The following is a 22,772-nucleotide window of genomic DNA, read 5'->3' as shown; positions in this document are numbered from 1 at the left end:
AAACAATCGTAATGTTGAAAACATATTTATTAAATTTCACACATCAAAATATTTAAGAAAATAAACACTATCCTGAACCTACAATGTATTCCAGTATCAGCATACGTACGATTATATTGCATTAGCTCATTGAAGTTCACTCGCCATAACACAAATAATATGAATTCATGTGAGAGAATCACTGGGCAAGTAATAACAAATTCCTACCGAACACGTGTTCTAGTATGTATTATGCTTGCAAAATATATAAATAATTTACAAGATCACAATTTGATAAATACCCAGAATAGTTCAATTTAGTGCACACCTAATAACTGTCATTAAATGCCCTAATGCGAATGCAGCCAACACGTAACCATTCAAGGTAAATTATACTTAACATACGGAACTTCAACATCGTTTCCGTCAGCATCGTTACAACACAATTCAAACACTAAAGCCTTGACGTGGGGTTCAAGCTTCTTCTTCGAGACCCTCTTCACGATTTCGGACATGGGTAGTCCTAGACGTTCCTGCGCTTTAGCCTTGGCCATGAAGAACGAGTACAACATGCAAACCCCTTGCGACAACATCGTGATCTCCAAACCGTGCTTCTCCTTGAAGTACTCCAGGAACTCACTCAAAGTCATCTCTCCATCCACCTCGAATCTGTCCCACAACGTCCATTCCTTCCCGCAGTATTCGTTCTTGGGCGCAGCAATCGGCTCCGAAAATCCGAAGAATGGCAGAGCCAAGTTGACAAAACCGTTCTTAAACGGTGTCAATGATTTTAAGCTTCTTGTCAACTTATACAACTCGAGACAGACGAGACCGGCCACGACTGAGGTTGTTGTCGCAATAGCTGGGATGATTTTGCCAGCAATCAGCTTCGACTTGTGTCGATCAGCTGGCGGGATTTTATAGTTGGCGGCTCGCAGGTTTGAAGCGGCCACTATGAAGTCCATGTGGAGGTTTGTATCGTCGTCTTTTTCGAACTCGAGTGGAGTGAGACAAAGATTGCCCAATTCGGCTACAGACGGTAATTCCTCCCTAATTTGGCTTACGCGGTCCAAATCAACGCTTGAGCCGTTCGTCATTGCCATTTGCGAATCGGTGACGGCGATCTTGACGCCAGATTTCGGCACGAACTCGGGTACCTGCAAAAATGTTTTCTCAAGTCAAAAATTGGTTCATGTTGCTTTTCCCTGTTCAATTTTTGTAATGTTTCCTCTATTAGTTTTTATCAAGTCCCCACCCTAAAAAAATACAGGGTGTTCCGTCTAAACCCCACATTAGAAGTATTGGGAGTTGGAATAATCGTATTTATTTGCAAATTGGTACATAGCCATAAACCATTAAGTCCTCAAAATATTTTCAATATGGCGGCACTCCGGTTCCGGTTATACCGGAAGTCGGTCTCAACTTTCTTATTTTAAATGGAAAGGTATATTTTTTACTGCGTTTTTGGATTAATCGAGTTATTTTAAGGGAGTTTTCATCAGCTTTCCCTATATCTAAATTTAGCATTTTGCATTGGAATTATTTGGAGTTTTTCAAAAAATTTTGGATCTGCACCTTCCACTTTAAAAATCGGTACCTCGGCCATTTTTTAAGATTTTGAATTCGTTTTTTTGGCGTTTGAAAGAGAAAGCTTAGATCCTTTTTCTGGTGTTTTCAAATTTTGAAAAAAAAAACATATCCCAAAGTTTTAAGGTTACTTTTGTAATAATTCAAATACTCATAACTCATTTTTTTCAAATGACCCCAATTTTTATTTTACTAAATAGAAGAGAATTTAATCGTGCATTGATCTGTATTAACATTCCTTATACCTAAATTTAATAATTTTCAAGTTATGGATTTTTTTTAAGACTACAGAAAATTTATTACTAGCCACACCCGTTTTCACATAGTTTGCTATGGAAATCAAAAATGTCAAAATTATTTCTCAATAAACGTCGACAGTGACTTATTATTTGACAAATAGTGCCAAAATATGCGATCATTATTTAAAAACAAGTGAGAAAAATTTATTTTTGTTTAATGAACGACATCATAATTTTGTTACACTCTCCATAAATACAAAATAAATTAATTAAATCTAAGTTTCAGCAGTAGCTTTGCCTCTCCATATTTTAGCACTATTTGTCAGTGTCACTGTCGACGTTTATTGAGAAAAAAGTTTGTCAAATTTTATTTCCATGGTAATCTATACGAAAACGGATGTGGCTAGTAATAGATTTTCGGTAGTCTCAAAAAAGTCACCATAACTTAAAAATTATTAAATTTAGGTATAGGGAATGTTAAAACAGATCGATGCAGAATTAAATTCTCTTCCATTTAGTAAAATAAAAATTGAGGTATTTCATTTAGAAAAATTGAGTTACGGGTATTTGAATTATTACAAAAGTAACCTTAAAATTTTAGGGTTTGTTATTTTTTTTTTTCAAAATCTGAAAACACCGGAAGAAAGATCTAAACTTTCTCTTTGAAAAGCCAAAAAAACGAATTCAAAATTTAAAAAAATGGCAGAGTTACCGATTTTTAAAGTGGAAGGTGCAATTCCAAAAATTTTTGTATTTGAAAAACGGTTAAATTTGGGTATAGGGAAAGCTGATAATAACTCTCTTAAAATAACCCGATTAATCCAAAAACGCAGTTTTAAAATAAGAAAGTTGAGACCGACTTCCGGTATAACAGGAAGTGCCATCATCTTGAAAATATTTTCATTTAGGAGGACTTAATGCATTATGGCTATGTACAAATTTTCAAACAAATATGATTATTCGAACTCCCAATACTTTTAACGTGGGGTTTAGACGGAACAGCCTGTATAATACTTTACAAATTTAAATGTTAAAGTTTTTATTAAAAAAAAATTACGTCGAATTAATAGGTAAACACACCTCAAAATAATAACCAGTTCTCTTATTTTTCATTTTGACACGTTTTTCTTTTTTATATAAATACTAAAGCGCCTCAGGGCCCAATAAATTGTGTTTAAAATAATTTATTAACCTGGCTAGGCTGGGTAGCCTCTACTCTATTTGTTGACACAGATAGAAACTTACTTGAATTTTCTGTACCACTTCGGCGATGTAAGCCCGATCTCTATTCTGCGGTATCCCATAAACCTCGGCTTTCAGATTAGCCGCGGCAAAAATATAATCCAAATGCAAGGTATTGTTCACGTCGAACGTGAGTGGTACTGGACACCTTTTCGGCCCCGACCAGAACAACTGACCAGTGCTAGTCTTTTGATCTTGTGGGAAATTAAATAGCAACTGTTTGATCTGATTGGAATATTGTTCCTCCCAATGATGTCTTGCCCATTCAACACAGTCTTCAAAACTCTTTGGTCTATCATCAACTAAAGCTGCTTTGACCGATTCTAGCACTTCAATTGGCTGAACTCCAGGCAATTTAATAGTACGTTCCAGAAATTCAGGATCGGTGAGATATTGAGAAGCGTTTTCAGCGCTCTGTCTGAAAAGGCCCTCGAAATTATCACGAGCCCATTGGAGAGTATGTTCGATGGCGTTAGGAAAATTTTTAAGGGTACAAATCGGGATGCTCTTTTCGGGAGGGTCCTGTGACGAACTGTATGATTCGGTGAGGAAAGGCACTACGACCTGGGTGTTGCCTTTTGTACCCAAGGTTCCAGATTCTAAAAGAGGTTTTCGGTAATAGACGCATCGACGGTCCATGTAAATGCGAGCATCGACGTTGTCTAAAGCGTTTGCAACGCCATCTAAAGACTCGAAGAAAGTGTCGTCGTACATGTTTTCAGACTCGGGACCGACGCGGTTTTCATGAGCGACTATGTTTATGCTCGGGTTCATTTTCTTGATCACCTGGAGCAAAAATCGTAAAAATTGTTAAATGTTAAAAATCAAATTACCTTTGCCGCTGTTCCGGATTTAGGACGCTGAACATCATGTGGTCTAAACAAAAACTGTCTGTTGAGATTAGATTTTTCTATAAGATCCATGTCTGTGACGGTGACTTGACCACCTTCACCACCAATTCCCATCATAGCGAAATTTTTAAGTAATTCGCAACCAATCGCACCGGCACCTACTACGAAATATTTCAAACCTCCTGTAAAAAAAAAACAAACAAAACATTAGCAATTCTTCCCTATAGGAATAACAAAAATCTCACCTAATTTCTTCTGAAATTCGCTTCCGAAAACAGCAATCTGTCCATCATACCGTGTCCCTTTAGGGGCAGCCGACTCTTCGGTAATTTCCCCGGAATCCGTAGGCAAACATTCGATCGCATCGAAATACAACCACTGATAAATCGGATGGAATTTCCCCGAACAAGCTTTCATAACTTCTTGAGCTACGATACCACCGATAGTCGCATTAATCGGATTTAAATCACCCGCGCACACTTTGGCAAACGTTTCTAACAAATTAGTGTTCACTTCGGTATCGTTTCCGCCGTCGACGGCCAAAGATTTAGCTATGGATAAAAATTCGGATGCGTCTTCGTTGTTCCATGGTTTCGGTACTCGTCCATGCTTTTCAACGTATTTGTGCAACGCTTGAAAAGCAAGATGCAATTGTTGCGGATGATCAAATTTCGCGAAATCGGTCATCAAAAATTCGGGGGATTTTAACGAGTCTTTGAGTGATTTAAACGACAAGATTTTGGGCATTTTCACTTGAGTGGCGATACCGCCGCGCTCGTATTTTGAGAAGTTGGTCGTATCGCCGATACTGAAGGTATAAGGGCCTAAAACCTTGATTTTAATCGGCTTGCAATTGTTCAATTCGGTCATTCCTTCAACTTCGGAAAATGTGACGTGGTCGCCGTCTTCCATTCCATGGCGAGTGTCGTCGATACAAGTGACAATACCTTTAAAAAAATTCAATTAATTAATCGGTTGAGTACTTTTATAATAATTATGTTCTGTGCACTGCATGCATTAAAGCATTAAATCAATACTTATTAAGACATACAAGTGTTATTACACGACTTCATTGTTTACCATGACCTTTACCTTAGACGTATCTAAAATCAATTTTTAAATTCACGCTATAAAATGACACTCAGACTGTTGAAAAATGATGCAACATTTTTATAGAATAATTTTTGGTTTTATCAATACTGATTTATTTATTGTATTTGTATAAATGTCCGATTCTTAGACAACTACAAAAATAAGTGTTTATAATTCAGACTGCGTTATTTACATAATCATGGTTATTTTAAATTACGAATAATATTTACGCAGGTTAAAGTAAGCTTCAGTCTCTAAAAAAGAATTTTGATTACTTGGATCTAATCAAAATAACACACAAGTCACCAAAAATGACGTACTAATTTAATAATACCTTGCCCAAACAAACTTGAATGAATATAAATTTAATTTTTTAATAAGTCACAATTTTAAAAGTTTTTAGTGTAAACGAATGTCTTTTTACTAATTTGAAACGACTAGAATGATCAATTTTTTTCACTCCTCCAATTTAAATAGAGGAATTTCTTATTTTCAAAATTTTCAAAAAGTAAACTAGTGTTACTATAAATATGACCTAAAGCCTAATAACCTAATGAAATAAAACAGAAACCAATATGATCAAATAAAAGCCGTATTAAATTGCTTCACTACATCATAGTTTTGTTGATCACTAAAAATCCGAATGTATACACCTATTTATAGAAATAGAAATTAATAGACTGTTCAACACAAGAGGAAGATATAATTAAGAAGAATATAGAGCAAATGTGTTATTAATATTAATGACACATTAAATGTGGCGTAATAGAAATAGAATAAAATTCGAAATTAATTATAACCACATAATCAGACTTAACAGCCCACATTACTGTTGTTCTCCTTTTAATCGAGAATATTCTGCAGAAAATTGGTCTCTAACAACAAACTGTTCAGCAATCAGAGAAAAATAATGTTTTTAACAAATTTGAATACTACAATTGACAATTTTTGTAAATTCTTTTTGCGCTCTGTATTTTTGTATGATTTATATTAATAAAAATTATTGAATTCACTTAACAATTGCTTATGTTGGTATTCTTAGTTAAATGCCTAGAATCGGTATTAACCTACAAAATTTTACGGTAAAGAGAATAATAAACTGAAAAGACCAATTACGACTTGATAAATAAGAAAATTTTAACAAATATATATACAAAGTATGATTCTTAAAACACTTAAATTATTGTCGTTAAAATAGAAACATAATCAGCTGTTGCATTCTTTAATATGAAGTTTAAACACTCTTTAAAATACATGAAGGCTGTTTAATTAATATACAGTACGTCCCCGGATTCAGTTTACAAGAGAAAAAGGAAAATTATCTTTGATTTTACGGCAAAACTGCAAAAGAGCAAGATTTTTTGCTTCACCTGCAATGAGCAAATGTTATTTCTTTGAAAATCAGAGATATTTTTTTTCCTATTGTAAACTCAATCCAGGACATACTGTATATTTTCTCTTTGAAGAACAAATTTTAAAATTTTTGCCAATAATATTTCGTTAACTGATCACATTACTTTTTACTGTTCTAATAAGTAAACACAAAATTTAAATTTAAGAAACCACACTAATGAAATAATTCTATTTTAAAAAATAGAGAGGCGTTGTTACACGAGTTAACTTTATGAGGTGTCCGAAAAGAATTAGTCAAAAAAATTAGACTCAAAACATATTAAATTTTAAAATAATATTAAATGTAAAACAGCCCTTAGATAATAATGTGACTTTGAACTTGTCATTAATGCATTTTGAACATTTTGAAGGTTTTGAAATTTTAAAACTACAGAATATTAATCTTATAAGAGTATTATTGTGTTTAAACTATTAAATCTGTAACTGCAGTAACTTCTAGTTATTGACAGTATTCTTATTTCATCAAATATCTGTTAAGCAGTTAAGCAAAACAATATCCGGTTGCAGTGTTGCAAACAGACGAATAATAAAATGCTTTTAATTTTGTTACCAACTCAAACGGTCATTGTTGATCACCCGCTATTTAATTTGACAAATTCTAACAGCTTCAATTTTTCTGCATCAAGTAGCCTCGATTTTTGTTTTTTAATGGCGACTGGGATGATACATTTATTTGATCATGCGATATTCTTAAGATTGGTTAGATAGAAAACTCGCACTTTTTGTACTTATTTTTCTATGCTTGTGATGTCACCATAGACTAAGAGCTTCTCCACTCAAGGAGAAGCCTAGTTCGTTAATTTTTATATATAAACTTAATGCATAACGTTAAGATTAGTCATTGAGTAACAAAGCCTTGTAATGACTGCTATTATTTCTTTGTACCCACCTTCTTTATCTTTCGAAATATCAGCAATCATCGCCGAGACCGGTGACTCTCCATTAGTGTCAACGACCGTGAAAGCATCTCCGAAATCACAGAACACTTGGGCAAACAGCCCCCTCGTATCGGCCACAATGAGTGCAATGTTATTGGCATGTGTGATTTCGCTGATTTGCATTTGCTCAGCTAGGGAACTATTGGTGAGGACGACAACTCGGAACTTGAGGATGAAGTCGGGAGTGAGGGGGCCCGTGTAGGCCTTCGTGGGGACGTAAGTGTTGAGTTCGGACAACTGCTTACAGCAGATTTCGGCCCTGTTCTTGCCGACATCGGCTTCCGAGAAGTAGAACTGCGAGGAGAGGTCGGCGACGGTGCAAACGGCTTCGTCATGCAACGTGACGGACTTGACCCCTCCGAGGATGACGTTTTTGGCGACTTCGACGCCCAGGCCGCCGAGACCCGAGATGAGCACGTCGCTGGAAGCCATGCGGCGCATGGCGTCGTGCCCCAAGACGTACAGCTGGCGCGAGTAGAGGCCCTCATCGATGTCCTGGGACGGCTGAGACGATCCAGAAGCGCCGTTGTTCGCCATGTCTGTTGAAATCGGCAATGAGTCAAGCTTCCGCTTCTTAGTTGGGGGATCGACGGAGCCTTCGGCGATTTCAGCACTAGACATCGGACACGAAAGGACACAGTTTGATTAGTTTCGGGTCAATCGAGGAATTTGCGCGAATATAACCATATATCAATGTCAATCGGTCGGTTTTTCACTTAGAATCACATAGAACGCTGGCTTAAAGCGCACAATGAACGAACAAAGAGAGAACGGGGCTAGTGCGCATGCCGCAATGCGTGATTCATACACTTGTGAACGACCTTTAAATTTCCCACAATTCATCAAACTTACGCGCTTAAATTGGAAATTATCGCACAAGATTCACACTAATTGTTGCTTAATGTTAAGCAAAGCAATTCGGACACAGAAATAATTTAAGTGATTTTACACCGATTAACATTTTATTTTATAACTGTACGGTTTTGACAGTTACGTTAATTTTGAAAGGTTGTGGATCAAAATTTAATAACAAGCTCTGATTTTTATTATTTTTTAGTTTTGTTTTATTCTGTCAAATTTATGCCAACATGACAAACTAACTGTCATTATGTCAGTTTTTAAAAACCTGAAAATCGATGTCAGTTCATTTTTAAACTTAAACATTGTAATACAATTTATAACAACATAATAGGTTGCAACAATTCTTTATTATATTTGTTTCAATAATATACAGGATGTTTTAAATTAAGTACAAATATGAATGATTATACAACCAACATTACACATAAATAATACAGTGCGATCAAAAAATCTTTCTACCAAGCAAGCGTAGACATTTAGAAGGGTGTGTCCACGGAAGATAAAACGTCATAATGACAAATAAGAAATATCAAAATAATTAATGTAAATTATGACACGAAATCGTGGTGAATAATTTGGAATTTGTATATGAATAAACACCAAAAACATTTCATTTTAGGATGTTTTGAAATGAGCCGTTTTATAGAATAATTCAATTTGCTTAGATCAATATTTTAATTTTTATAAAATAATCTAGCTAACATAAGACTTTTTGATCGCACTGACATACAATTTAAAACGTATGTCTGTGGAAGATAAAATGTTACAATGGCAAATGAGAAATGTCAAAATATTTGTTATGTAAATTATGACAGGAAACCGTGGTAAACGATTTTTATGAATAAACACCAACAAAATCTTATTTTAGTTTGTTTTGAGACGTTTCATGGAATAATTCAATTTAATTAGCTCAATGTTTTAATTTTTATAAAATAATTTTTTGACATCTAGATAACATACGAACTGCCATGCAACATACGTCCTCAACTAGCTGTGCTAGGACGCCTACTTGATCGAAAGACTTTTTGCTCACACTGTACTATGAGTTATATGACTTTTGAAAAGAAAGGAGATACCTACTTCCTTACTAATAAAAACGTAGATTTCTGCACATCGGTATTTTAAAATATACGCCTTTGCTCTAGCGTTTAAAACCCTTTTGTTATAAGCACAGGGTTTTAATATGTTGAAAAGTAGAAATGATTAAATTGTGCAATATTTAATGGCGTGCAGGTACATCAACAATTAATGAATCATACGTTCTAGAAAACTGCGATAAAATAATAATAATGATAATCAAATAATCGTCACAAAAATTGAATTTGTATCTGAGCAAAATTTTTGCCAACTTTTTTTTTACAGAAAATCATTTTGAATTAAAATGTTCACAGTGAGTTTTCTTAAAATAGTTGTGAAAGTAGTATGTGATAATCTGATAATAACTTTACCAGTGAATCACGGTTCAGTTATCTTTTTAAATAATTTTGAGGTAACAAAGGCCAAGTAACAAACATGACATAATTGTCAAACGTACGTTTTAATTTTTGCGTAAACTGAGCTCAAAAATTTTAAGTCAATACGATAATAAATTAAGCAAATTAATCATTTTTAGAATACATCATGTTCTTATTGCGTGAGTTGATCATCAAATATCTTATGATTGTTTAAATATACAAAGTAACTTACAGTGGTTTACTTGAAAATAATACTCCTAAACTTTTGAAGTAAGATCCAACAAACCATACAAAAATTCCTGTAAGAATGGACAAGACCACGATAACGATCATTTTGCACTATACTGATGTGACAAGGTAACACAAATTTACTATTTGTTAGAATTTGTTTTTCTAATGTACCTAATTAATGAACAACAATAAGTTAATTTAATCCAAAGTTCTGGATTTCTTTATTTTATTTTAATATTAGAAATTCTCACTTACCAATTTTACACAAGCGGTATACAATGTTTAATTTCCAGCAAACAACACAACTTTGAAATTAAATTAGTTCCTGCTTTTTGATAACATTTAGGATAATAATGAAAAAAATTGTCTAAAATAATAAAGTGATTTATGTGCTTAATCTAATCTGCTTTTTTTCCAATTAACACAATGGTTATTACATTGTCACACGATAACAAGCTTCCCAATTACAAATTATAGCTTTCTTTAATAACTATGAGTATTCTTATTGAATTTTATTATTATTAACAATATTGTTTTTTATTTTTTTTGTGAAGAGAAGAATTCACATTTTTTGAAGCAAATGAGTTGAGTTTTTCCAAACCTGAGGAAATGAAAAATATACTTACTTCATTTATATTGAAAGTACTTACCTTTATTTCTGTGAAATATTTATAAAGTTTTAAAACTAATAATAAATAGTTGTGTTTTTGTAAACATGGTTTTATTTTGTTTTTATTCACTATTAAAAAAAATAAATGTTGTAGTGGGCTAGTTAAATATACAAAACACTATTTTCTAATAAAATAATATATTGATACTTTATTTTAATAGAAACAATTTGATTATTCTAAGAGAATTTAATTCTACAGTGTGAGTTTAACTTAACTATTGGTACAATATGGGAGAGCGTACTAAAACAAGATTAGGTATTGCTACAATATCACTCGAGCTATCTATTTAATAATTAAATGTCTTCTTCATCCGTTAAAGAAATAACGCTTCCAAAAATATGTGAATTCTTCTCTAATTTGCGTCGTGTTCCGTTTTGTGAAGACTCATTTTCGTCTGGTTTTGCCACAGAAAAACGCCTACCTGCCTGTTTGCGTTCTCTTTCCGGACTACTCGAGTCGAAAGTGCTGAATTACAACCTCATGTTAAAACCACAAACAAAATTTTTGCACTGTGTCAAGTTATTACAGTCGCTCAAATCACAAAATTTGACAAGTGCAACTGTACAACTTGAAAGGCAAATTACCCAGAACGATTTATCAAAACTGGACCTCCATCTGATTCGGAGCTTTTGACTCGAACTACTTTCGAATCGCTCGAGTTTTCTTCCAAGGATTTGTTTCTACGGTGTCCTCGTCTAGGTGTTTGGATCCTACAATTTTCATTTAGGCAAAAATTCAGCCACTTTGGCATCACATACTCTGTTTTGATTTGTCTCTTGTCTAACTCCTTCTGAATAGATTGTGGAATTTGCTGTGGGGATCGGCTATGTGAAGATTTGTCGCCGTCTGACCAAATGTTTGTCGTAGATTCTGATTCGATGCTGTTGAGGAGTTCGGCGGAAAACGCTGGCCGAGCTGGTATCAGTGGAGACCTACAACATACACTAAAATAAAAATTATAATCGATTTTGGGAAAGGAGGGTCTTGACACGTACGAATTGACCTCTTCGAGTTTCTTTAGTAGGCGCTCGTTTTCCCGGCAGACGAGTTCGTGATCTCTTTGTAGGATTTCCCGGGAAGAGTAGAGTTCAGAATTTTCACGTCGGAGGGCTTCGTTTTCGGTCATGTATAAACGCACAAGTTCTGCAAGTTGAGGGCCTTCGAGTTCGGCTAATTTCTCCAAATCTACGTGGGGTGGAGTTACCACTACTCTTCTCTCTGAAACAAAGAAATCGAATTACACACGTAAAGTGTAAGCAAATTTTATGAAATTTTATGCCCACTTGTGGAATTTAATCATGAGTGCCACCACATTTTTTACAATTCCTAATAATTTAAAATCTTTAGATTTACTTTATCCACTAGTAAGTAAAGTAAAAACATACTATCAATACTCGAGTACTGTACTACTAGTGGTAGGTGGTAGATTTATTTCTATTCAGTAATCAATTCACAAAAACGTGATAACACACATTTTTTTAAAATACCATCAAGACTTTAGACAAACCACACAGTCAAGAGTTTGGGTATTTTTCAAAAGATTTGTGAAGGTTACTGTTCTGAGTTACTGAATTTATCAAAAAGCCTAGGAGCTATAATATCAAGATACAAATTTTATAGATTTTTCTGATACTCAAAGTCCTATTTGTCAATAATTTGATGATGTGGCTTATCACGATTTTACAATAAGCTCTGCAATAATTCATAAATAAATTTGCAGTATTGATATTTCATCTAATAATTGCATTCAAAAATTTATTACAGTATGAGAATGAGATGGATACTGAAATAAAAAGTGTTGAAATTTGTGTTAGAACTTGTGTTCTGTCGGCAAAACTGAAACTGTAGTCTACTCCACGAACAGAAATTTGCGCCAAAGACAGTTACAGACAAACTGAAAATATCACGAAAGTTAATTTATATTTCAAAGCCACTGAAAAGTTTACTGCAAATTTCGAGTTAAACTTGAAAATTTTGTATTTTAAATATAAACATCTATAAAAAGAACTTATTTTCATATTTTGAAGTTAAATCTAAAAATAAATTCTGATTTTTTCAAAACCAGTATTGAAATAGCGCGCTTTAAAGAGGGTTTTTTTTATATTATTTCTGTTCATGGTCGTTAAATAAAACAAAGAAACACCAATTAAACAGCTTATTACTTTTGAAACATTAATTAAATAAAAAAAAAAATCGGTTTTCATCGCAATAATTTCTATTTTCTATTTTCAAAATTATTTACTTTTAGTTCTTAATCGTTTTCGAAAAATAGTTGAATCTTGTTTACCTTTCATTGTTATACTTTTAATAGTAAATTCTTATTATGTCACTATTTCAATATCATTATGATTTATTGTCATTTTCCATCAACCCTTTATTTTTCAGATTTTTTTCATTCTATTATTTTCTGTTATAAAAAATGCGAAAATGATATTATTTAGGTATTTCCATTTCTAATTAACTTTTATCCACAATCACTCTATGAAGAGACTTTATTCCATACTTTAGATGCGTATCAAGTAACAGTTTATCCACTAGTGGAATAAAGTAACTCTTTATGTATAAAGTTACTTTATTCCACTGTTAGTAACCGCGTAACAGCTTACTATGTTTAACCGAAAACACATTTGACGTGACGTTTAAATGTCAGTTTAATTTTTATTTAAGTTTGGAATAATTTGGGCCTGTGATTGTGGATAAAACGTTATATTGCAGTCGTGTGTTAATATTTCTTGCGAGGAAAAAACGCTACCTAACACACTCTTACAATAAATAACTATTATTTATACACGAAAAAGGAATTTTTATACATGATAGTGTATGTTTGAAACTTCCTGTAAATGAAAATAATTGGTTTGCCTAATCGAGCACGATTAGATAAGATTATAAAATACAGGGAGTTTATAGGTCAATATTTGATACTTTAGACGCTAGAGTTCTAGAGAGTTGCATTAAAATTGAAATAAAAGAAAAAAATAGCAAGCAAAACTACTTCAAAAACAATCTTTCTCGCTACTCTAATAGTACGAGTAATAAGCTAATAAGTCTAAAAATTTGAAGTATTCTTTTTTTCTTATAAAAAGATTAAAAAATTCATTAATAAAATTTTGGTCGTTCTATTTGTTTAAGCATGATTTGCTTTGAGCTCGCCTTGCGTGATATCTATTTTTTGCCGCAATCACGTCAAAGACAGGAATAAGTGATGATAAACTGTAGTTGCAAAAAACGCAACTACCTCTGGTGGGACTCGAACCCACAATCCTCGGCTTAGGAGGCCGATGCCTTATCCATTGGGCCACAGAGGCTCGCATTTTTAGTACGACTTGTACACAGAAACTGATAATAGTTCTAATAATAAATTAAAAACTAACCTGTTGGTAAATCTCCTGCTGTTGACCCTGAGTAAACGTTCAGCGCCGAGCGCAGATGCTCGTTTTCGCTCTGCAGGACATTCACTTCTCTTTTCAAGCTCAGAATGAGCGCTTCTCGAGGGTCCTAGTGACATTTACAATATGTTACAAGCAACTAGGGAGTTGTTTTTATATTTACCATCAGGACAATAGGCTTTGTTCGAATTTTCTTCGCTCGAGCGGCATAGCGCAGGGTGTTGAGGGTTTCGCTGATGTTGGATCGGGCAGGAGAAATGCAAGCAATCTGAAACACATTCTCTGCAAAGCGGTTTTAATTAGTTTTGAAAGAGTTACCATCAATGTCACGCCATTTCCTGCTAATGAATCTGCAAGGAGTTTGGTCAGTTTTGAATCTCGATAAGGGATATGCGAATTCTTTCGCTTGGAATCACTTAATGAAGAGATGCAGTATCCTGAAGAGAAAATAAATCGAACTAGAATCTTTCGATTTCTTTAATAAACTTGGAATTCATTATTACAACTGCGATAATAAAACTAACTAGCAAATTAAAGAACAAGCAATTCGATCACAGCTTATACCAAACTGTTTAAGAGATTAGTTATTAAACTATTATTGGCTATTCCTAGGTATTGACTTTTAAACGCAAAGAGTGAAAAGGTCTTCATTTATAATTCATGTACTATTGAAGTAGATAGTTTTTTCATGAGTTTTAGTAATTGGATTTGTACGAATATCCCCATGGCCACATAATTTAATAAATAGGTGTTGAACTTGAGTGTTTATAAATATTTTTGTAATCGAAGTGGATGTAATAACATTTCATTTATAACGACTTTTTTATACATGTATTTTTAATAAAGAGACAAAGTTTTGTCTTGATATCAATGTCGTAATGTCAATATAAATATGTAAATTGTTAATAGGAAAAATTTATCTTTAATAAATTTTTACGAAATAAAACTTAAAATAAAATAAATTGGATTTGGTTGGTTTCACGGGTTATTTCATAATGATCTGTTTAATTTCCTCTTTCAAATTGTTGCTTTTTTGCACAAAAATGTGACAAATTAAAAACCAAAAAGAAAAGTATTCCAAATGAAAAACAGATACAACTTTTTTATTGTTTTACTTACCTAGCACCATGAGGCTTTTATTAATATTATTCGCCTCTTCCAATGTTTTTCCTTCACTTTGCGTCTTTTTGGTCATCTCACTTCCCGCCAAATCAACGAAATTAATTTTCCCAGACCTCGAGAGAAAAACACCTCCTTCAGCTGGTTCTTCAGAAGTGATATAAACAGTTAGGATAGTATGACTTCGGCTGTAACAACAGTATTAAAAATCTAAACAAAATGTAAAATTTGGAGTCAATACCTCGAAAATTCATTCATATTGTGTTTTCCTATAGCTCGATTTCTTAGTCCTTCTTCCAAAACTGCAATTAAGTCATCGAGTTCTTCACAATCGACCGTAAAAAGATTTTCAACGAAAAACCCCCGAGCTTTTTTGCTCCATCGGACTGCAAGAGGTTTTCTCGCACTTCCGGGATTCAATAAATCTATTACCTATACAAAAAAATTGTAAAATAGTGAGTGAAAAAAAAAAGGATGCATCGGCCGGGAATCGAACCCGGGCCGCCCGCGTGGCAGGCGAGCATTCTACCACTGAACCACCGATGCTCAGTAGTAAATTTATTTTTCTTTAAATTTCTATAGTTGCTGGTATCAATACTTGATGATATTTTATTTATTAAATTAGTTAAATACTTTTTATAAATTTGGCATTATGCTTTTTAAATATTCACAAAATATAAGTCTAAAATAGTTTTCAAGTTTCTAATTATTATTAAGCATTATCGTAATTTCTATTTTCTATTATTGATATTTAAAAATGTTGTTTATTTTAAATTTATTGCAGAGTTCTAAATCATTATTATTATCAATTACTCCATTAAAATAAGTTGTTGTTTTAACCTTTTCTAATAATGTAAGTAAATTATGTTGGCAACATTTCATATAATGATATAATATTTATGAATATTTTAATGAAAATAACATGGTCCATTGTTCAATGTTACCAACTTAGTTCACCTTGCTCAAAAATTAGCACTTGCCTTTTCGTTGTAAATCTCCAAGTAACTCGCTTTTAGGACAAAATGCACGTCGGTTTTTTGTTGGATAAGTTCGAACAAATAAAGGAACGATCGAAACACTAGGCCATGTTTATCACTAAAAGGGGCTGGTCTCACTCCGAACTACAAAATATTAATTCATCAATCAGTCAATAAAAATATTATTTAAGTCATACAAGGCCAGGAGGTCCTGTTAGTGTATGTGTTTTTCCACTTCCAGTCTGTCCATAACAAAAACACGTACACCTGAAACCTTCAAGTGCCATTTCAATGAGTCTTTTCATTCCTGAAAATTGTAAAACGTCTTCCTGAGTCGCCGCAGGTTCAAAAACTACGTTATATGAAAAAAGTTTAGGTTTCTGTCCACCACTTGGACCACCTGGTATTCCATCCACCTACACAAGTTTAATAAATATTATAATACTAAATCGATATATTGAAATTACCAAGACTTGACCATTGCCAGGAAATTGTATCACAGATGTATCACCCGATTTTTTTTCACGATTGTTGAGTGGTCTCACCCTAAAGTACAAAAAATGTGATCAAATATTTCAGTCTGTCTACTAAATTGGTATAAATATCTAGTCGATGCTATTTTTTAGTTCATTAATTATTTAAGTAAAGATTTGATAAATATAGTTTAGTTCAAGTGAATGTGAATATTATTGGCTTACCTGACAACTACATTAATATTATCTTCTGTTTGGTTGTAACTTGTAATTATTCTTTGTAGATTATTATCGTCATCCAGTCGTTCTATGCTACCAAAACTAAAAAACAGATCAATCACATTTCTGTTGGAACATAAATAATAAAAAAATCAATATGAGTGTACGTGCTACATCATTATTAATAAAATTGTCGTTATTACAAATTCCTAATTAAATAATCGTCAGTAGTTTTAGTACTTACCCCAAAATCATAAAAACAACATTACATTAAATAAATCAAATTTTAATAACATTTTTAGTTTGTTATAAAGTTGCAAAACAATCCGTTGCTTTTTCAAGATGTTTTAAATAACTTCAAGTTCATTAACAAAAGTCATTAAAATTTAAAATTTGATTAAAATTTTCGCGCAAAAAATGTTAATTGGTTGCTAACTTCATTCCCGACTTTGGGAACTTATTATCACCATTCTTTCTTAATTATGAGCAGGTGCGACTTCAAACGAGTGTGGTAATGAAAGTCATTAATAGAACCATTATTGGTTGCTTTATATTTTTTCAACTTTATTGTTACGTTCTCATTCACCTGGTGGTGTACGTAATTATTTAAATTTGAAGGTTACAGTTCAAAGGATATTAGAGTTCACGCAATTTAATGGAAACCCTAATTTCTTCATAGTACGTAGTGGAATGTCAATTCTTAATGTCAATAATCTGCTGGCATTTACGGATCTGAAAGTTTTCTGCCAGGTTTCCTGAATGTATTTTAGCAAATATTTTTTTTATAGCAGGTGTTAAACTATTTCTTTATCAACTCCTTTGAGTAGATAAAGTAGAACTTTAACTGCAAGGATAGATAAAATGTTTTAGTAACCCATCATTGTAGCAGAGCAACACAATTGCGATTTTTGTGCCAAACATTGTAATTTTTTTGGAAATTCTATTTTTTATTTAGAAATAAATATATTATACACGACGATGTAAAGATTGTTTTCTACTCGTGAAATAAGTCCAAACGTCTTATATAATAAATAACTATTAGCAAAATGAGATTTATTTTCAGACGTTGTTTGTTCAGAAGTTTGCTTATTAGTTTTAGGGTGATTCAACCTGCTTTGATATATTTTTGTTTATTATTTATGTGGGTTAATAACCAACAAATGTATCAATGATTATTGATTACTCATAAATAAATATAAGAGTGATTAACAAATGATTTAATCTTTAATCTCATATTTGGTATTATTGTGGAACTGTAGTAGTGCTTAGATTTTTTTTAATGACTAAACCTTATCAGGCAAAATGTATTATAATTTAAAAAATAAAAGTTTAGTCATATATGAAACAATTTAATTTTAGTAATAGTTTAAGTGGTTGAGTTGTGTGTTTATTTAGTTTTTTCAATTAAAAAAAAAAGAAAAAAACAAACTCATAATTCATACATGTACTAGGTAAGCTTACAAAACTGTTCTCATACAGTTGTCTAATGAGTAGTAATGAGATACTGAAACCAACAGTTATGAATGAAAATATGAATGGAAAAGTAGTAGGTACCTTGTGTGATGCATGCCCAATTTCATTATTTATTCATAACAATATGCGCACATATGTACCTACGTACACATAATAGATACCTTAAACTTGTTTAAATAAAATTATATCAAGGTTAGAATTTATCCTAGTAGGTAAGTATGTAAAATCGATAATTTTTTATTGGTAGCATATGTGATTGGTCTAAATTCTGAACAAATAACATCAAAGGATTCATAAATAATACAATAACAAAGTTTATTGTATACCGTTACCATTGTATCATAGTAAACAAGTGTTAAATAGAACTTCATTATAGCTGCTATTATGAAATTTAAAATGGTTTTGCTTTCCCAAACTATTAGAGGTAAGTTAGGTCGTGAAAAATATTTTTATTTTAAAAAATCGATATTAAAATATGTTATCAGGTTGGAGATATGCTTTACCTTCCTACTGCCTGACTACATTTAGATTTTGAATGCAAAGTACTAATTATGACAACGAAATTTAAGTCAAATTTCAGAAAAGGAACAAATTAAATAAATACACAGTATATTATTTAAACGACAAGTATTTTTTATAAGTAAAAATAATAAATGCACAGTAAAAAGAATAAATGCACAGTAAAGACAATGAATGAATGCCTAGCAAAACTAATTAATTTAATATTCACACATTTACAAACAAAAACAAACAAAATGTTTCCGAGCAAAATCAGAATATCTATCGCAAAGCGTTCAATAACCAATTTTGTGGTATCAGGAGCACAGCAGTGCAAAAAGTGGCCTACGCTGATTAGACTGATTACCATTTGTGCACCGTTTCCAGCCCTTGCTAAAATAATTTTTGCACAGGAGCTTTTGCTAATACATATACCACCCTACAATAATAATAAATAACATTCTTGCGCAGGTTCCATACATTGTTATGTAACCAAGACTGAAAATTCTTTAAATTTAATGTTGCTTTACTAATTTTGATTAAAGTTACCGAGCATTTATTATTTTTACTGTGCAAATTGAATTTTTTTACTGAACAAATTATAATAAAATACTGTGCGTGCTTTACTTAGCATTTATTATTTTTACTGTGCAAAATTAATTAAATACTGATCATTTTATACTGATCAAAATTGAATTATTTACTGATCGCTTTATTACTACCCTTTCAGAAAGTGAGTAATCTAAACAAATATTTCAAATTATTCAAAAACGGTTTTTTATAAACTGAACTGGAAACTTTTTTTATTAGCACTCAGTAATCAATAATTGCATTTTTCTGTATTAAAATAGAAGCATTAACTCAAAAACAGCAAAAGAACAAAAATCCATACTAACAATTTGATGCACAATATCAATAAGATATTTTTTTTTAGTCACAATGTAGAAAGTATGATTGTCACTATTATTTTAAAGCCCATCAGCGGGTACTTTTTTTACATACTTCTATTTAAAAAAATAAGATATAAAGCTCATTTGTTGTTTTATCCAAAGTAACCTATAATTGCACACTATAATAATAATATAAAAAGAGCCCGCAGATTATGTTAAGTACCTACTGTTACAACAAATATCAAAAACTAAATCTCATAATTTAAATTATGACCCAAAAAATTTTTTCAACATTTTTCTTGTAAGCTGCATATGCTCCTCAATAACGTCGTACTATTGAGTTTCTGCGCCACTTTTTGAGCGCTCTATAAACGGTTAATATCTACATTTAAAATCAAAATTATTTTAGACAGAACAATTATAATTTATTATCAACTTTCCATGAATCTAAAACAATAATATCAAAACTGCTAAACTCATATGCTCTATTAAAAAAGAGACAGAATCAGAAATCGGTTATTTGAGATATAGTTGTATATCTTTAATATTGTTATTGTATTAATTTGTATAGCCGTTCAAAATGGTCGACTCTCTTCTATGAGATCATAAAAACATTTTATTTAGTTATAATTTCATTACGATTTAAAGTCGAAAAGTATGAAATCACCTGAGTCAAGATTTCAAGAAAACTAATTACATTTTCTTCATTCAAAGCGTAAATAAAGTAGTAAATTTATCTTAATATGTGTTAACATGAAACTGGAAAATTTATAGTTTTAACGCAAACATTTACTTACAATTAAGAAGTTACATTTTCAAAAGAAAGTGGATTTGAAGTAACTTGGAATGTAACTGTCATCAGTGACAACAAAAGAAATTTTATGTGGTAATAAGCCTATAACAAAGTAAAAGTTTTCAAATTTTCTCACATTCTATACCAAATTTTTCATACTTACGTACATATATTTATTTCAGAGGTAAAAAATGTTGCTGATTTTGTTTTGTTTGTTTAAAGCGTTATTATATTAAAATATAACTTTGGTATGTTATGTCTTCAACAAAATAAAGTATGTAGGAATATTATTATCGTAGAAATGATATATCCATAGGTAAGGTATACCTATAATGTGCAATTTACTTAAATTGTGTAAACAATTTGGTCTTCCATTATTTAAGCTTCCACTATAAACCCAATTTCGATGACAAACTCAAACAGTACCTAATCAGCATAGAAATAAATTGTAGTTGTGACAATAAAGAATCCGCTTTATGTGGGCAATTGTCGGCATTTAATAAAATGGAAATGTTAACAAAATGTAGTTTGATCCTTAAAAATAACACAAAAAATTTTCATTTTCATATCTTAAAAAATCCTAAACTACAATTAACTTGTGCTAATCGGCATAATAAATGCTATTTTTCGATTTTTGTTTCGTGTGATCACGAATAGTGTTAAAACTTTTGACCTGAAAAAATTACATTATGAGAAAACTATTTTTGTTTGCAAATTTGCATAAACTATAAGAAGGCCAAAGACCTGTGCTATCGAATCGCACGATTAAATTAATACAGTTCACATCTCAAAATAACAAAATTCAACAAAACATTATAACGTTTGTGTTTGCAAAACTTTTCCTAATTTGGGATTAACAAACTTCTAGAGCGTCCAAAATTTAAAAAGTTGTGACTTACTCGCTCCCTCTTGATCTCGACAAGCTATCCCGACTTTTCGCAGGACTGTTGCCTCTTGATCTAATTAAAATTTTCTCCGGAGTTTTTCTTTGTCTGTCTGGACTGCTTTGAATTTTTTTAGAAGTAGTCCTGATTGGACTTCGAGAAGTTCGATTCGGTGATTGGACAGGACTGGGTCTAGTACTCCTGTTCAAACTTCTCGCAGGACTTGTGCCACGTGATCCTGGAGGAGTTTTGTACAGGTTTCCAGGACGCGTTACCATTTTCGTGTTTCTAATATGTTAAAAAAAATTCATCCATCAAACATAAAAGTTCTTGTAAGTATTTTTAATTAATTACTACGTCCATTGATGGTGCGAAATCACAATGAAAAGCTCTGGATTTTTGCATTCACATTTTCGTGCTAGGTCAGGGTAGGTCAGGGTAGTTTCCGTACTTACCGCAAGTCATTCATTCATTCATTTTGTTTAAATTTTCACATTGCAAATAAAGCTTTAAATTGCGAGGGAGCAATTTACATCGTTATCATTTTTAATCGTAAATAAATACACGACTTCAGATAATTAACGTGTATGTAGTGAAAATACAACAAACAGTTTGTTGGTAAAGTGTTTATAGCACGTGCAACGCGTTACAACTGACGCTGACGACGCTACAAAACACGCGAACAGTTGACATTGACGCCAACCGTCGCTACGCGTCGTCCAATTAATACAAATGACGTCATATCTAATACTAATTTAAGAGTTTAAGGTAACCGATTATAGGAATTTAAATTTTAATTTTTTATGAATGTAACCATGAGTCAAATATCGAAAAACTTGTAAAAGTCCAAATTTTGAATAAAAAACTAAACAATAGTTAATTTGGAAATATATTCCTAATTTAGTTATGTTTAGTTTTGGAAATTTTTTTTCTCATAACTTCATAGTTTAATCAGAATTTTACAGAAAGTTATTTATTATGTATTACAAAACTATTATCCATAAAATTAAGTGTTTTACGATACGTGTCAACATGCGATACTTGTGGGTTTTGGTTTGATGAAACGCAACAAGAAAGAAAATGCAGTTTGCAGCTTTAGAGTTGAATAAATTGCAGTGAAACAAATATAGCACACCAGCCCACGTTTTGCTGTTTGAACAACAAAAATTAATTTCATTAATTCATTTTCTTATTGTGTAATTTCAAAAATGGAAAATTGAGTCACAAAAACAAGATATTAGTATGTTATGTTACTAGGAATAAACTGATAGTTTATTTGGTGAAGCGAACGTTGCAAATAATTTATCTGAGTCACATAAACTCCCTTTTACTTTTAGATAACATATACTATTTTATTAAAAAACGTATTTAGATCGAGAGTAAAAAGCATCGTTATAATTCGCAAGTAAATTAATAAAATAATCAGGACGCTTTGTAAGTAATGAAATCATAACAATACTTATAAACAAAAGGTATCAAAATTGTTTATTAATTTAACTAGT

At 32.0% G+C, this 22,772-nt stretch overlaps 2 protein-coding genes and 2 non-coding genes across 7 annotated transcripts; all 4 read right to left on the bottom strand.

Annotated features, from left to right (window-relative positions):
* Positions 1 to 9: 9 nt before the first annotated feature.
* Positions 10 to 8,319, bottom strand: LOC123014064 (ubiquitin-like modifier-activating enzyme 1). Its single transcript, XM_044412929.1, has 5 exons — positions 7,293 to 8,319; positions 4,144 to 4,845; positions 3,881 to 4,080; positions 3,051 to 3,833; positions 10 to 1,136 (listed from the first exon to the last, which is right to left on the bottom strand). Exons 1-5 carry the CDS (start codon positions 7,960 to 7,962, stop codon positions 360 to 362), a joined length of 3,132 nt encoding a protein of 1,043 aa, XP_044268864.1. The 5' UTR covers positions 7,963 to 8,319; the 3' UTR covers positions 10 to 359.
* A 2,344-nt stretch (positions 8,320 to 10,663) lies between these two features.
* LOC123014066 (kinesin-like protein KIF12) lies at positions 10,664 to 21,946 on the bottom strand. 4 transcript variants are annotated; one of them, XM_044412936.1, is made up of 15 exons: positions 21,726 to 21,946; positions 21,286 to 21,558; positions 16,739 to 16,834; positions 16,508 to 16,586; positions 16,238 to 16,456; positions 16,044 to 16,184; positions 15,305 to 15,495; positions 15,064 to 15,251; positions 14,263 to 14,294; positions 14,108 to 14,212; positions 13,930 to 14,053; positions 11,554 to 11,776; positions 11,317 to 11,502; positions 11,143 to 11,268; positions 10,664 to 11,023 (listed from the first exon to the last, which is right to left on the bottom strand). In XM_044412936.1, exons 1-15 carry the CDS (start codon positions 21,737 to 21,739, stop codon positions 10,852 to 10,854), a joined length of 2,169 nt encoding a protein of 722 aa, XP_044268871.1. In that variant the 5' UTR covers positions 21,740 to 21,946; the 3' UTR covers positions 10,664 to 10,851. The 4 variants fall into 4 exon arrangements, with proteins under 4 accessions (XP_044268871.1, XP_044268870.1, XP_044268868.1 ...); XM_044412935.1 differs by having other exon boundaries at positions 14,263 to 14,381; positions 21,625 to 21,944; XM_044412933.1 differs by having other exon boundaries at positions 14,263 to 14,381; positions 21,726 to 21,944.
* On the bottom strand, positions 13,791 to 13,863 carry Trnar-ccu. The gene has a single exon. It is a non-coding gene; the product is annotated as a tRNA-Arg (tRNA).
* Trnag-gcc lies at positions 15,539 to 15,609 on the bottom strand. Its single transcript has one exon. It is a non-coding gene; the product is annotated as a tRNA-Gly (tRNA).
* Positions 21,947 to 22,772: the final 826 nt, after the last annotated feature.

This window comes from Tribolium madens, unplaced genomic scaffold (genome assembly GCF_015345945.1).
Source record: "Tribolium madens isolate multiple individuals breed KSU strain unplaced genomic scaffold, Tmad_KSU_1.1 Scaffold_97;HRSCAF=244;Tcas5.2_LG3a, whole genome shotgun sequence".
Classification (NCBI taxonomy): Eukaryota; Metazoa; Arthropoda; class Insecta; order Coleoptera; family Tenebrionidae; genus Tribolium; species Tribolium madens.
The sequence above is the reverse complement of the archived record's forward strand: the minus strand, read 5'-3'. Positions and strand labels throughout refer to the sequence as shown.